The following is a 16615-nucleotide window of genomic DNA, read 5'->3' on the forward strand; positions in this document are numbered from 1 at the left end:
TCCTCTGAAGTGGTGATCCTGCAGTAGAAGGGGTCTGCTCTTCCTCAGAAAGTCCAGCGGTGGCTGTGTAGCTCCTGTCCTCTGGAAATCCAGTGGAGCCAGTATCTTTGGTGCTCAGAGTCCCAGATTATATCCACGTTGGGATGCTTGGTTCCTCCCTCTGGGTGGAGCATCTCACAATGGGGTAATGAGTCATGAGGCCAAGTGTGGATTAGGCTCGTTAACAGAAGATAGTCTGGAGGGAGTTATCTCTGAGTCATGGGGCAGGACAATGATGGGCCATTAACAGCAAGATAGTCTGGGGGGAGGAGGCAAGGAAACACTGCCCCACCTGATTTCAACGGCTCATGAGGATGGTAATAGAATACACCTCAACCCAGGACACATCCACCCCTTATTCTATTACCATCTACCTCATCCCAAATCAATACCTTCTTAAACTCTAAACACACATACATATACATATATATATATATATATATATACACAATGAAACCCTACACACCGTTCTCACCTAAGATTAGGTCTCCCTGTGGTACACAACGGGTTTCCCCATCTTTCTGCATTACCCACCAAGTGCAACCAGGTCCTTGAACAAAGACAATCCCACAGATGGGTTTGCCTTTGCCTGAGGTGGGATTAATCCAAACAGTCTTTCCTAAAATACCTCTCAGGTGTACCACACGGACTCTATCTCCATCCACTGTGTGCAAGGGTTCAGACTCAGCAGGACCAGCTCAATTGATGGACCCTCAGGTATTGACCATCCAGGTAGCCTTTGCTAAGTTCACTTCCCAATTTTTGAAGGTCCCCCCACCAAGTGCCTTTAGGGTGGTTTTAAGTAGTCCATTGCAGCGTTCAACTTTTCCGGCAGCTGGTGCATGATAAGGAATGTGATATATCCATTTGATACCGTGTTCTCTGGCCCAGGTGTTGATGAGGCTGTTCTTAAAATGAGCCCCGTTGTCTGACTCGATCCTGTCGGGGGTGCCATGTCTCCACAGGACTTGCTTTTCCAGGCCCAAGATGGTGTTCCGGGCTGTAGCATGAGGCACAGGGTAGGTCTCCAGCCATCCAGTGGTTGCTTCAACCATGGTCAACACGTAGCGCTTGCCTTGGCAGGTTTGGGGAAGGGTGATGTAATCAACTTGCCAGGCTTCCCCATACCTGTACTTTGACCATCGTCCACCGTACCACAGAGGCTTCACCCGCTTGGCCTGTTTGATTGCAGCACAGGTCTCACAACTGTGGATGACCTGTGAAATGCTGCCCATGGTAAGGTCCACCCCTCGGTCATGGGCCCATTGGTATGTTGCATCTCTCCCCTGATGACCAGAGGCATCATGGGCCCAACGAGCGAGGAATAATTCTCCCTTGTGCTGCCAGTCCAGATCCACCTGCAATACTTTCACCTTGGCAGCTCGGTCCACCTGCTCGTTGTTGCGATGTTCTTCATTAGCCCGACTCTTGGGTACGTGCGCATCCACGTGTCGAACCTTCACGGTCAGCTTCTCTACTCGGGCGGCTATGTCTTGCCAAATCTCAGTGGCCCAGATGGGTTTCCCTCTGCGCTGCCAGTTGGCTTTTCTCCAGCGAACCAGCCATCCCCACAGAGCATTAGCTACCATCCACGAGTCGGTGTAGAGATAGAGCCTCGGCCACTTCTCTCGTTCAGCAATATTCAAAGCCAGCTGGACGGCTTTAAGCTCTGCAACCTGACTCGATCCACCTTGTCCCTCGGTAGCTTGTGCAACTTGTCGTGTGGAGCTCCATACTGCAGCTTTCCACTTCCGGTTAGCACCTACGATTCGGCAGGAACCATCAGTGAAGACGGCATAACGTCTTTCAGTCTCCGGTAGCTCATTATATGGTGGGGCTTCCTCAGCATGAGTCACTTGCTCTTCCTCTTCTTCAGAAGATAATCCAAAAGTCTCACCTTCAGGCCAGTTTGTTATAACTTCCAGAATCCCAGGGCGATTCGGGTTTCCAATACGGGCACGCTGTGTGATGAGAGCGATCCATTTGCTCCAAGTGGTGTCGGTGGCGTGATGCGTGGAAGGAACCTTTCCCTTGAACATCCAACCCAGCACTGGTAGTCGGGGTGCCAGGAGGAGTTGTGCCTCTGTGCCAATTACCTCTGAGGCAGCTTGGACTCCTTCATAGGCGGCCAAGATTTCCTTCTCTGTGGGAGTGTAGTTGGCTTCAGACCCTCTGTAGCTTCGGCTCCAGAATCCCAGTGGTCGGCCACGAGTCTCACCAGGCACCTTCTGCCAGAGGCTCCAGGACAGACCATGGCTCCCGGCTGCAAAGTAGAACACGTTCTTCACCTCTGGTCCTGTCCTGACTGGGCCAAGGGCTACCGCATGAGCGATTTCCTGTTTGATCTGGGCAAAGGCTTGCTGCTGTTCAGGGCCCCAGTGGAAGTCGTTCTTCTTTCGGGTAACCAGGTAGAGAGGGCTCACAATCTGGCTGTACTCAGGAATGTGCATTCTCCAAAAACCTGTGGCGCCTAGGAAAGCTTGTGTTTCCTTCTTGCTGGTCGGTGGAGACATCGCAGTGATCTTGTTGATGACCTCGGTGGGAATCTGACGTTGTCCATCTTGCCACTTTACTCCCAGGAACTGGATCTCTTGGGCAGGTCCCTTGACTTTGCTCCTTTTGATGGCAAAGCCAGCTTCCAGGAGAATCTGGATGATTTTCTCTCCTTTCTCAAACACTTCCTTTGCTGTGTTTCCCCACATGATGATGTCGTCGATGTACTGCAGATGTTCTGGGGCCTCACCCTTTTCCAGTGCAGTCTGGATCAGTCCATGGCAAATGGTGGGACTGTGCTTCCACCCCTGGGGCAGTTGGTTCCAGGTGTATTGCACACCCCTCCAGGTGAAAGCAAACTGGGGCCTGCATTCTGCTGCCAAAGGAATGGAGAAGAAGGCGTTGGCAATGTCAATAGTGGAGTACCACTTCGCTGCTTTGGACTCCAGCTCGTACTGAAGTTCCAACGTGTTCGGCACAGCAGCGCTCAATGGTGGTGTGACTTCATTCAGGCCATGGTAATCCACCGTCAGTCTCCATTCTCCGTTGGACTTACGCACTGGCCATATAGGGCTGTTGAAAGGTGAATGGGCCTTGCTGACCACCCCTTGGCTCTCCAGTTTACGAATCATCTCATGGACGGGAACCACAGAGTCTCTCTCGGTGCTGTATTGCCGACGGTGTACTGTTGCTGTGGCGATTGATACCTGTTGTTCTTCAACTCTTAGCAGTCCCACGGCAGAGAGGTCATCTGAGAGGCCACGCAATGTACTCAGTTGTCTGATATCTTCTGTCTCCACAGCAGCTATCCCAAAAGCCCAACGATGTCCTTTTGGGTCCTTGAAATATCCATTTCTGAGATAGTCTATGCCGAGAATGCACGGGGCCTCCGGGCCAGTCACGATGGGGTATTTCTGCCACTCATTCCCAGTTAAACTCACTTCAGCTTCCAGTAGAGTCAGCTGCTGGGACCCTCCTGTCACCCCACAAATGGAAATGGGTTCTGCTCCCACATACCTTGATGGCATCAGAGTACATTGAGCACCAGTGTCAGCCAAAGCCGTGTATTTTTGTGGGTCAGATGTGCCAGGCCATCAGACCCACACAGTCCAAAAGACCCGATTATCCCTCTCCTCTACCTGGCTAGAGGCAGGGCCCCTCTATTCCTGGTTCTGGTGCATGTTGCTCCCTTCCGGTGAATATGTTCCTGAGGTCCCTTCAAGAGGATCAGTCATACTATCATTCTGGTACCGTCTGAAGTTCTGTGTGCGAGAGACCGGAGCAATGTTGACTCTAGATGCGCTTCTTGTGGTAGTTGTCCCTCTTTTTAGTTCCCGTACCCTGGCTGCTAAGGAGGAGGTGGGTTTTCCATGCCACTTACTCATGTCTTCTCCATGTTCCTGAAGGAAAAACCAGAGATTATCTCGTGGGGTGTATCCTCTCTCCCTGGTTGGGGGGCGCCGGCTCCTAATGGCAGAGACTCTTGTTGGTTCTGGTGAGATCTGGTAAATCTCTTCCTTAAGTTCCTTTTTCAATTTCTGATGGCCTTCTTCAATCAAGCTCCGGACTTGCTCAGCCAAAAGATTTGTTTCCACGGATGAGACATGGGTGCGAAATGGGGCTGTGACCGTGTCCTCGTAAATCCTCAGTTTGTTCACCAAGACGCCCACCCTGTCCTTGCCTTCTCTCCATTGCAGCGTTGCCAGGTAACGGGAGTATATCTCTGGTCCAAGGCGTGCGAACCTCAACCACATCTGTGACGTGCACTGGACACCATCTGGGCTCTTAGGAAATCTCTCGTCTTCTGAGAAAATGATCTCCAGCACAGCCAATTCCCTCAGGCACCGGATACCTTGTTCCATTGTGCTCCATTTCCCTTGGTGCACCTGGAGGTCTTCTTTACAAAGGTACCTGTCCCTGACACTTGTAAGCAGTCGCCGCCAGAGGCTGAGAGTTTCTTGGGTTCTCCCGATCCCCTGGTCAATGACCACATCCTGGGACAGAGATCCCAGCTGCTTGGCCTCACTTCCATCCAGAATGGTGTCATTGGCTGCAGCGTCCCAAATGTGGAGCAGCCAGGTCAGGATGGACTTGTTCGTCTGGCGCGTGAATTCCCTCCGCAGGTCACGCAGCTCACCCAGGGATAGTGACCGAGTGATGATCTCTGGCTCTGCCTCTTCTGCTGGATGTGAAGGTCCTGCTGCATCCTCATCAGTCACTATGCGGACTGACTTGCTTTTTGATTTCTTCTTCTGCACGGGGGCAACTGCAATCGGTTTGGGCTCTTCTGGTTCAGTGGTGGTGTGCATGGGGACGCTGACAGTGCTTTTGGTTCCCTTCTCCTCTGAGTCAGTCTGTGTAGTCATGGACGCTGTTGTTTTGTATTTGGTTCCTTTCTCCTCTGTGACAGTCTGCGTAGAGATGGACCCTGTTGCTTTGCATTTGGCTCCTTTCTCCTCTGTGACAGTCTGCGTAGAGATGGACCCTGTTGCTTTGCTTTTGGTTTCTTTTTCCTCTGTGACAGTCTGCGTAGAGATGGACCCTGTTGCTTTGCGTTTGCTTCCTTTCTCCTCTGTGTCAGTCTGCGTAGAGATGGATGCGGTTGCTTTGCGTTTGCTTCCTTTCTCCTCTGTGACAGTCTGTGTAGAGATGGGCGCGGTTGCTTTGCTTTTGGTTCCTTTCTGTGTGACAGTCTGCGTAGAGATGGGTGCGGTTGCTTTGCTTTTGGTTCCTTTCTGTGTGACAGTCTGTGTAGACATGGTATTTGCTGCTTTGCTCCTTTTTACCTCCTCCTCAAGCAGACGTTGCACCACACTAAGTAGCGTTCTGTTTCTAAGCATGGCGTACACAATGCAGGCCATAGAGAAAAAAGAGACTAGAACTGACAAGAAGATTATACCATTCTTAACATCCAGAGGGAACTCAATATTTTCAAAAACTGCTGTGCCTGGCCTGAAAGGCTGGAAGAAACCACTCTCTACTCCTCCCACCAGGGGCTGGGTGCGATTGTTGAAGAGATCCCAGACATAGGAGCCCAGACTAGGACAGCCAAACAAAATTGAGTATATATTCCAAATGGTATTCATCGCCTCGCAGGTTATTATGCTATAGACATAATAAACCAATAAAGCAATTCTCATTCCAGTCCCTGGTTTTAACAGGAGTAACACAACAGGCAGGTAGTTCCCCATGTGAGGAAAAATATAGAGAGCAAGATACAGAACCCATGCAGACAAGCTGAGCACCATAGTGAATAGGTTTCTGTTAATACAAGATTGTAATTCTGACTTTCTCTCAGAGCAGGCCCCACGTTGGGCGCCAAATTATGTACTAGTTTGAAGACAAACCAGTGAGAGGCACCAAGTCAGAATAACAATTTAATGGAAATTAAAGAAAAGGAAAAGAAAGTAAAAGAAAACACGGACAGAGTCAAGATACAACCTGAGTCCCTATTAGGCAGGGTAGTGGTAGCAGTCTGGTGGAATGGTGGCTGCAGTCCTCTGAAGTGGTGATCCTGTAGTAGAAGGGGTCTGCTCTTCCTCAGAAAGTCCAGTGGTGGCTGTGTAGCTCCTGTCCTCTGGAAATCCAGTGGAGCCAGTATCTTTGGTGCTCAGAGTCCCAGATTATATCCACGTTGGGATGCTTGGTTCCTCCCTCTGGGTGGAGCATCTCACAATGGGGTAATGAGTCATGAGGCCAAGTGTGGATTAGGCTCGTTAACAGAAGATAGTCTGGAGGGAGTTATCTCTGAGTCATGGGGCAGGACAATGATGGGCCATTAACAGCAAGATAGTCTGGGGGGAGGAGGCAAGGAAACACTGCCCCACCTGATTTCAACGGCTCATGAGGATGGTAATAGAATACACCTCACCCAGGACAGTTACCAATTTGGGATGTGTTTAGTCCTGTGCCCTTCCACAAATGTTTTTAAGCACAATTCCACAACAAATATTTGGAAATGCCTATAAATCCTGTAGATTAAAAGTGAGGTACAGTACTGTGTGCTCTAAGAGGTAATATTAATGTCAGAAATTACTGCCTCTACCGTGGCAGAATGCCTTTTGATGTGACAGAGCTGGGAAATACGCAGTGAACTGCACCTGCCCTTCAGAATAACATTTTAAGAAATCTGTCCCTTCCCTCTCTCTCTGCGTCTCAGCTCTCAAATGTAGTTTGTGACATGACTATAGACTTGGGTTAGAACTGTGAGTGAAGAGCATAAAAGAGAGGACAAAAATTTGTGAAGTCAGTAGAGGTGGTGAAATTCCAAGAGACATCTTAATAGTAAATACAACTATATGGTTAGTGATAAGTATTTCTGGTTTGCTCTTATTTATCACAGTATCTACATCTAAAATACATAGTATGATCCCCATCACAGACTTTAAGAACTCTTAATGTTCTTTTCAATCTCCAGACAAGTGAAAGCTACAGAACAACATTTAAAAAAAAAACATTTTAAATAAAGAGAGGATTCAATCCCACTTTCTCTTTAGTTCTGCACTTCTGCAGTGGCATTTTGAAAGTGTAGCACATAGATAATACAACCTGCAAGCTGCTGCATGTTCAAGGTAGTAAGACCATAATTAAGCAGTAGAAAATAAAAATAGCAAGTTAGTTTGTCTCGTTCATTTTGTAATTTAGTATAAGGATCCCACTCAAGGAGAACTGGGTACAAACATGATGGGAATGTATTTTTTTTCACATTTTCTTTCACTACTGTAAGTGTAGTTAGATTTTCTTTTTTTTTAATCTGAATGAACAGATGATTAGGGAGAGAACCAAACCACTGCTCTCTTACCAAGTTTCTATAATAGAAGCTGATAATGCCACTTCCGTTGCAGAATGTCTTCTCAAGTTATTTTTTTTTTTAATCCTGTGTCAAAGCTGATGATTTTTAGAATGAGTGGAAGACAGTGAAATGTCAGAGTTATGCCATCCTTTTTACTGTGTATCTTTTTGTAGTGTTTGAGGCAAGTGCTTTTCTGTTAGACTGATCTAATCCCTTGTCTCTTCTGGTAGAGTAGAGAGATGTCCTAAGAGTGCAAGGCCTGAAAGATTGCTGTGGGCTTTTGTGAGTCACTGTGAGTGAGTTGGAGGGCAATTGCAGCAAAGAGAGCAGCTCACTTCCCTTTGCACTGTAGGAGGGAAATTTTTTTTTCTTGCAGAGAATAAGGGGATATACAGTGTGTATTTATGCATAATAAATATTCCTGTTTTCATTGATTGTGTACTGGAGTAAATTCATTTCATGGTTCAGGAGTGATTTGGTACCACTAAGCAAAGCCACACACTAGTTAAATTTGTATAGTCGATGGTTAAAGTAAACTCAGAAAAGGGAGAAGTGTGGCAGTGACTCGTTCACCCAAGACAGGAAGAAAAACTCTTCCTCTGCTTTTAGCAGAAGAGAGGAAGAAAACTCCATTGCACAGCCTCCTCTGAGTGTTTTTCTTGCTAGGATCAAAATTGACAAAAATCTGTTTAAATATTAAAGTGAAATAACACAGTGGGAGTGAGGAAACCACATGTCACTTAAACTGCAGGATGCATACCTAAAACAGTATTGGAGGTGCAATCAATAATGAATATGAAAGCACTAATTTCCTTCTAAAATATTTGTATGCCAATTTTAGACATCCAAGGTCAAGAACACCCAAAATATATCTACGTAGTGTACAAACTGGTGGTTGCAGTTTAGAGAATTTTCTTGTTCTTTTCGAAACATGTAAAAATAGTCTTCTGAAGTCTGTGAAAGGGCAGGAGCAAAAGAAATGTAATTTTGGAAAACACAGAGCATTCATTTATGTTCATTCCTATTTAAAAAACCCCACACATTTAGTCTGAACACCTTTGGTAATCTCTCTAGTCATTAGGGATTTTAAAAGGAATGCTTACATTTAGGTAAAAGATTGTATTAAAATACCCTGTTTAAAATGCAGGAAAAAGCTATTTCTTTCATGATTGATTACTGTTATGACCCACATAAAATATGGTAAAAAAAATGGTATCATCAATAAGAGTGTTCCAAAAGCAGTGAAAACAAGCACTTGATCAAAGCTGAATGCAGCTTGAAGATGCTGTTTCTAAGTATAGGTTATCCTTGTAATCTTTATTCTGAAGGGAACTGGAATGACTTAATAGCAGATAGGTTTTGCAGTATTGTCCCTAGGAATATCCTTTTGTATTCTTTTGCCCTCCATGCAAAACCTGAAATGTAGTAAATGCACCAGAAAAGGCAAACTTCTATTCCACGCTTAGAACTGTATGCTCTGAGGCAACCTGCACTCGTGCTATTAGCTGCAGTGTTCATAACACAGCAATGCTTGAAGTAAGGTTGCCATTCTTTAAGAAAGATCTTAAAAAGAAAGAAAAAAACCCAACTGAAAAAACAGCCCCAAACTTAACACCCCAGTAGGCATGGTGAGGGTTGGAAGGCATTCAAAGAATCAAAACCACGAGCTGCAGACAGGAAGCAGCTGCTAGAACTCCTTCCCTCCATGCTTGTGTTAGGGTGTTTTTTGGCCTTGTGGACAAAATGAACCAAGAAATGAGCAGGACTGTGCTGCTTGTGCAGTTGGAACTTTTTCGTTTCCTTGTAAGAACAGAGCCATCTAGGGAACCTTTCATGCTTTTGGACTAGCAACTGTAGCCTTGTCAGAGACGTAAAATTTGAAAAATGGGGTTTTAAGCACATTTTTTAAAGTGTACATACATTTGTGTCCATTGTTGGATATTGATTAGTCAAGACTTGCTCATTGTAGTCCTAATAACATGGTATTGAGTTTTACAGATTCCCAGAGAGCATTTGGTTTTGTTTCTCCTTCTTTAATGTTTATGATTCATGTGTGCATTTCTGTCAGCCAGTCCCACTGTTCTAGTTCCAGAGTTTGTATTGTCAGAGTTACCACTTCTGATAAAAGGAGTAAAATGTTGCAAATGTTGAGTCTGCAAAAAGAGGAGGAGGTATTTGGTTAGTGAGGCATCCAACCTGCCCTTTGTTATCGTTGGAAACAACATCTATGCTTTTAACTACTGTCCTAGAGAAAAATGCTATAGATATTTCACATCTGTAATGTAAACATATGACATTGAGTGTTGCTTGGTGTAAGTTAGAGATGTGAAAAGAAAACAACAGAACTCTTCTTTTGGGTATTTCTAACTTAATGCCAGGTGTTCCATTTTTATTACAAGAGGTAAATGTTCTTGGCCTCAACCTGTCCTTTTGGACATCAGGTCATCTGTCCTTATATCTTTCTGAGTGGTTTGGAAAAATTATGTTCTACAAGCTCTGCCTGCCTTCCTGGTGCCTAACTGCCCATCTCACCTCTCCTTCTTACAAGGCTTTGGAGAAAAGGTTGCATCTTCTGTAGCTGTTGATTCCCCAGGGCTTTTGAAGTCCCCGTGGTTTGCATCTCTGTATTTAGCTTATCTGTGAACAGAGCGACAACACCCAGGAGTTTTTTTGTCTTGGCTATTTTTTTTTGTCTTTTTATTTATTTATTTACTCTGGAGAAACTTTTCTGACACTTCATTGTGGAGACACTAGAGAAAATGCATATGAGATGAGACTTTCCCAGGGCAATGCATATAGGGTATGAAGGTCTGCATGCCCAGAGCCAGCCAGGCTTCCCCCTGCAGCACAACAGCCCCTCTGAGCACTTCTCTAGCAGCTGGAGCTGAGGCTCAGTGCTCAGAGGAAATGTGCATGACTGCCAAACGCAGCTTTTTTAGCAGTCGTACCCTTGCTGCCTCTGCATGAAAGCATTTGGCACCTGGTTTCAAACCTTTTTTTCACAGTTTCTGGCAGGCTTCTCTCAGTCACAAAGACTTGGCTTGGGGCTGTGAATTTCTCTGCCATGGTTCCCTGGGACAGTCAGTCTATTTTCCTTACTGCCACTATGCCAGTGCTAAGCCTTGATGGTAAAGAGGGATGAAGTAGTCTTCAGATGTGTTTCCTTAGGATGGAGTTCAGTGGAAATGGAAAAGTGGACATGGACAACAAGAGAGCCAGAATCAGGATGGCTGAAGGTGTTGTCAGTGAGAAAACCAGCAGCATCCTGCAGCTGGTGATTACTCCAGTGGAAAGTAAATTTGTGGCTTTCCTTTGGATTGCACCTGTCAGTGCTCTACACCTAAAGCCTGGATTTCATTATCTGAATGAGGTGAAGCTGTGTGTAATGAAACGCAGACAATTGCATTTCTACCTGCTGGAGGTCTGTCCTGTTCCTAAGGAGGTGTTGGTGCAGGTGCCAAGGCTGTAAATTGTCTTTCACATCTTTGTGTCTGTATGGCTTTGACACTTCAGTGCATGCCACAACAGTATTTTAGTAGAGGCATATTTGCATAGCTGACATTTGAAACTTGTTTTTTGTTTTTAAGGGCCTGTTACAGGTGCCAGTATGTGAAACAAAGGTTTACTTTTAGGTCATGTTTTTTCTTCTCTCTCTCTCTGTTTCCCCTCCTGCCCTCTCCTTCTTTCCTTTAATTTTAACGAGTTTTCATTTATTTTGCCTTTTCAAAAAGTCTTCATCCTTTCTCCTTCCCTAGAGGCTTGTGGTTTGATTAAAACTAACCTGAACCAACACAGACTACTAACATGGTACTTGAACAAGGTAGATGGAGAGAAAATGTTCAGTTTAACTTACGAACACGCTTTACTTGGACTAATGTGCTCATTGGATCAGCAGGTGTGTGATCACCCTGGAGCTGTCTGGCTACATGTCTTTTCTTTTTTTCTTTCTTTTTTCTTTTTCATTTTTTAACCAAGTAAAATGGAAATATATCAGTTCCTAGAGTTCTTTTGGTTCAAAGGTTAGTGATGGTTTAGTGTACAATATTAATACATATTAATCAATGTATGTTTCAACCGCCCCCCATCCCTTTCTGTGCCAAATGAAGTATTGATCTAAGGTTGTCCAGAGCCTGGTAAACTCTACAGTAGCAAATGATAAACCTTCTTTCTTAATATAAGTCATTTGAGAATATATTTATGTATAGCAATTTCATCTTATCTCTGGGTGACAGAGACACAAAATGATGTTTCTCTTTCCCCTGCTCCTCACCAGTCTGGTGTATGAGTGAAAACAGCTTCGTGAGAACTCACTCAGCTTGTGGCCATGACTAGCAGTTCTGGCTAGTCCAGGATATGTGGCACTTAAAATTGGCCTCATAAGAGCCTCACCCCATGATGCAGAGAATGTATGACTTTGTGTTCCCTAGGAGCACTGGATTTCTGTATGTATTGGCTTTTTGTTTTTCATGATCTGCCCAGAGCTGACTTTTACCGTGTCTTAGGAAAACACATCCTGATTTAAGTGCCTGCATGGAAGCAACTGCTTTGATGATCTAACCACAAGTGAGTCTTTCTAGGTTTTATTGGCATAAGTTAAGAAACTGTTGCCATCAACACTTGTTGATCACTTAATATTTTCAGTTTAGGTAAACATCAAAAATACAAATATGGGTGTAGTCCTTACAGCAGCTGTCAGTAGCACGGAATTGCTTGTTTGGGGAGACAGTGAGTTGAAAAATGATTTACTTCTGTTTCTTTTAAAAGTGGAAAAGTACTTTTAAAATGTACTCAATCTGTTCTTTAACTGCATGATTTGCAAGTTCTTTTTAAGAAACAAGATTAAAAAGAGACACCACCAAAATACTTTAGAAAGGGACATTTTAAACTCAGACACACTGCTGCTATGGAAAGAAGTAAAATAGTCCCTCTAGTGTACTGCTGCTGTAAGCAGGCACGGGAATATCTGATGTGATTAACTGAAGAGTATGGCTGCAGGAAATTACAAAATAATGTTTTGGCAAGCCATATTAAAGTTCTTACATAAACTGGAGAGTCTGACATACAACTGTAAGTCAAGTGAAGCCACAATAAACACCAAGCCAAAAAAAATGCTGTTAGAGTTATTAATGAAGTAAAGAGTTAATGTACAGTGTGAGACTATTGTTCTTGCCAACAGTGCCTGAAACATGAATGAGGAGCAGAGCCACTAACCAGGGTGTAGGCTGAGGTGTGCTTCCTCTTCCAGGGCTGTAGATTTGAATTTTGTGTCATATTTTGCATAAACTGGCTATGTATTGAAAAACAAACTTGGATCTTCACGTCTTTTTGAAGGGAGTGTGACTTTGATGTGACTTCTGAAGACCTGCTTAACCTCTGATGGTGTTAGGCAGTGCAAAGGAGCTGTGCTGGGGTGGGTGCAGTGAGGCTTCCTTTTATGCCTGGAAGCCTCTTGCTAATATCTCCCAGTGTCAGGTTCCCTGCAGGAGAATCATGGAGTTACTGAGTTTTTCAGTGTGAAAGAATGTAGTCGTTGTGGGATGTTTTGGAGTATAAATGTTTCTTTTTTTGTGTGTGTCATAGCTGGCCAGAATGTCAATTAGGAATCTTTATTCAGTACCTGTTTTTTGCTGACTGTTCTAGTAGTAGTGTGTGTGCAAAGCTCTGCAGCCCTTTGTACATTTGTTGGGTGCAGAGCAGCACCAGGCATGGAATCCTTGTTGTTCTGCACTTTGGACAAGCAAGGGGTGCTATTTTTGCACTTAAACTAAGATCCAGTTAAGCCTCATTCAAAGTACAGGGACATTTGTCAGAATCCTTGCTTTGGAAGAGAACTGGGCAGTCATTTAGGGTTAAACGCATAAAAGGGTTTAAAGCTCTGCTGAAAAGAAGACAGCAAACCAAAAAAAAGGGGCACATGAAAAGTGCAAAATTGAATGTTAGGGACTTTAATGTGTATGGTACATTGTAATTTTTGGAGTTCAGATTTGCACTGTATTAGAGGTTCCCTCACATCAACTGTAGAGGACTTCAAACTTGTGCTGTTCTGAAAACCTCCTGAGTCTTTCTTTGTCAGTTATTGAAAATCGGACATTTTGCTGCGTTTGATTTTGTTTTGATGAATGACTATTGAAATTCTGTTTCAGGCAGCTCAGCCCATAACTACATAACTGCAATTATCCCCATGAACTTTGAAATTTGGGAACTCTTAGTTGTTCCTTCAGTGACTCAGAACCAAAGAACCGAAATTTCATGTGGAAGGAGAATCCTGCTTTGCCCCACTTTTTGTTGGAGCAAATACATTTGCATGTATATGATTTGAAAAAGTGTGTTGACCAGAAGTGGTAATTTCATGTACACTTACTGGTGTAAGTATTCCTGATATTTTCTCGGAATTCTTTAGGGAAGCCACAACTGCAAGAAAAATACTCCTTGGTAGACATGGTTCTGTTTCTTGACAGCACTGTTTTAAGCTGTGGTTTAATAGCAGTGGTTCAGTGGGTAAGCATCATCTTTTATTCTGTGGAAGTTGTGTCTGTGTTTTAATCTTAACTAGAGACTGGAGTGCTTAATGGTCTCTGTTCTAAGAGCAGGGAAGATTCTTGTAGTCTTCTGTTGTCTCTAGTCAATACAGTTCCTTTCTCTGTCCTTTTCTCTGTGTGCATTTTCTTGTAAATGCTTCTCTGGCTTCCTCAGTGTGTGTGGTGTCATCGTGTGCCTGCCTCCTCCAAGTTTTCACATCAGTTCCTGAAAAAGTTTTTCTATTCCTCTTATTTGTAAATCTTGCTTTTGTTTGTGTTCACGATGATAGCTCTAAAATATAATTTAGCAGTACACTTTGGGAGTAACATTTGCTAGTTACCTACCTAAAATTCACAATTTTATTTGTACAGCCTTTTTTTTTTTTTTTTTTTTTTTGTTATCTTGAAGCAACTGTAATTAGCTGTGAAGAGTAAGCCATGTGTCTACTGGGTTTGATTATGCTAGATAAGTGAGAATCCCTCTAAGGAAAAGGGTCTGTGTGGGTGGAATAGTTTGCAAAAGATTTTCGTGTGCTGGGAAATATCGTGTTGAAACAAGTAAGGGATATTCAGTTCACCAGACTTGCCCCTCTTTGTTTCAAGAACCATTAAACCTCCTGTGATTTTGCCTATCAGTGCCACCCATGTGTCAGGACAGATCATTTTGCCATTGAATCTCACAGCATCTTGTCTTGTGTGGCTCAGCGGTCCTTGCAGTTCTGCGCTGGGATTCTTGCAGGTGTGCAGAGGCAGGTTCTGGTCTGCTACGGAAACCAGAACTCCCCTGCAACAGTAAGACTTGTTAAAGGAGTCTTTTTCCCTTTTGACCTTTTGATTAATGTGAAATAGTTTTTAATTATTTTGTCATCTATTCAATCAACTTTTATCCACAGTTTCTAAAGCTTATTCTAGACCATATTGCATTTCTTCTGTTCATAGGGGAAGTATGTGCCCCTGCCTTTGATTATGTTAATGGCATATTTATTAGTTTTTATTATTCTTTGTCTTTGCTGTAAGGCAAAACGAAATTTTTTGTGGAATTAATTTTCACAGCAGCTTAAATGAACTTCAGATATTCTTTTCACAGGATTAATCTAATGTTAATTCTTGATTTTGCTCATCTGCCTATGAAATATGATTCACTGTGGAGGCTTTGTAACTTCAGTTTAAGCTCTGTAGTTTGTGAGATTTCTCTGTGGTTTTTACTTTGTCATTCTCCTGTGTAAACATGTAATTTTCCTTCCTTTGAGAGATGCACTTTTAACTCTCTTTCATGGTCAGGGTAGTCTTGTAATTAGAACTTCAAAAATAAACAACTGAAATGGTAGAGATTATTCCCAAATGCCTGTGAAATGTAGAAATGTAGAATTGTTGTACTGAATTTTGATACTGCTGATAAAAGCCTTATTTGGAGATTTCTCTTCAGCTTAATTTGGATTTTGATTTGAAAAGATACAGGCTGAAACTTCTGAGGAGTTCAGGGGAAACCTGGTCATTGGAAGTGTGGAAATTCAGGCAGGGTATCATTTTCTCTCTCTAGCAAATAAGACTTGCATATCTAAGAGTAAATATTTATGACGGAGAGGACATGCCAGGCAGAGTCAAAGTAGGTCTTGTATTAATTCAATTGCCGACAAAACAACTCCATGTATGTGACCGTGTATGTGTTCTACCCTTCCCGATGCTCTCCCTCGCTATCTGTGTAACCTCCGCGGTTACAGGAGTATTCTCTTAGAATGAGATCTTCTAGACTGCTGCCGTATTTCAAAAATGAAGAAGGGTTCAGGGCTCCGTTGTGCAGCTTCGGTTGTGGGGCCGATGAGGGCTGGCTCAGCTTTGGCCCCCGAGGTCGCTGAGCTTTGGCCCCCGGATCGCTCCCTTCCCCTCCCAGCCAGTTCCCCCCGGGGCTTCTGCTGCCTTGGCCTTTGGCTCCCTCTGCTGCCCACCGTGCGGCAAAGCTCAAAACCGTTCTGCAGCTGCAATAAGAAACCCAACTGTTCCCAGCAGTCTGTAGGATAAAATTTGATTGCAAGTGCATCCAGGTCCAATTGCAAATTGTGTTTGGCACAGCCAGATTTTCTCTGTTTATATAATTTGATCTGAAGTGGTGCTGCTGATAATGAAACAATCGAGAACAAAATGTTTTATTGCTTCTGTTCTACAACTTATCATAGTTTCTATTTCCTTCTTTTGCAGGTGATAGAAACACTTTCAAAGCTTTCCCGTACTCCTATTGCATTAGGCACAGGAATAAGGTATGTTACTGCTATAAGGAACGGTGGGTGTAGGGCCTCTTGGTGTGATGCTCCTTGGAAAAGTTGTTACAGGCAGGATAGGTGGTGTCCCCCACTAAGAACTTCTCTAGCTGTAAACCACTTTGCCAGGTGGGCAGCTAACCAAGGCTCTAGACCTCTGAGGAGGTACAAAAGGTGTCTGCTACCTCTGGTATACTTACTGAAGGGCCTGAGCTATGTGTCCTGCTCATGGTGAAACAGGAGGTGAACAGAGGAGCAGTATTGCAGAACTTGTGTGATAATCGTGACACATGGATCATAAGTCAAGCTGATGCAGTGCTGATTTATGTAAAGACAAATGGGGTTTATCTTCTTTCTCACTTCTAAAAAATTGGCAAAATTGGCCAAGTTTGTGAGATTCTTGTTTTCAAAAAGAAACCAAAAAACCCTGAACCAGACCTGAAAGTTTTGAGTTTTTTCCAGTTGAAAAATGACAATGATGTGTATTAGTGGTGATTTATAACAACTGCATGCAGTAG

General features: G+C 43.8%; 1 protein-coding gene across 9 annotated transcripts in view; it reads left to right on the forward strand.

Moving 5' to 3' along the window:
- Positions 1–16615, forward strand: part of VAV3 (vav guanine nucleotide exchange factor 3) — a 170834-nt gene that overhangs the window by 56427 nt on the left and 97792 nt on the right. For all 9 annotated transcript variants that reach the window (XM_069022536.1, XM_069022537.1, XM_069022538.1 and 6 more), the window contains one exon: positions 16039–16097. In XM_069022536.1, the coding sequence (XP_068878637.1) occupies positions 16039–16097 (59 nt within the window). The remainder of the gene's footprint in view (positions 1–16038; positions 16098–16615) is intronic.

The sequence above is a fragment of the Aphelocoma coerulescens genome, chromosome 8 (assembly GCF_041296385.1).
Source record: "Aphelocoma coerulescens isolate FSJ_1873_10779 chromosome 8, UR_Acoe_1.0, whole genome shotgun sequence".
Classification (NCBI taxonomy): domain Eukaryota; kingdom Metazoa; phylum Chordata; class Aves; order Passeriformes; family Corvidae; genus Aphelocoma; species Aphelocoma coerulescens.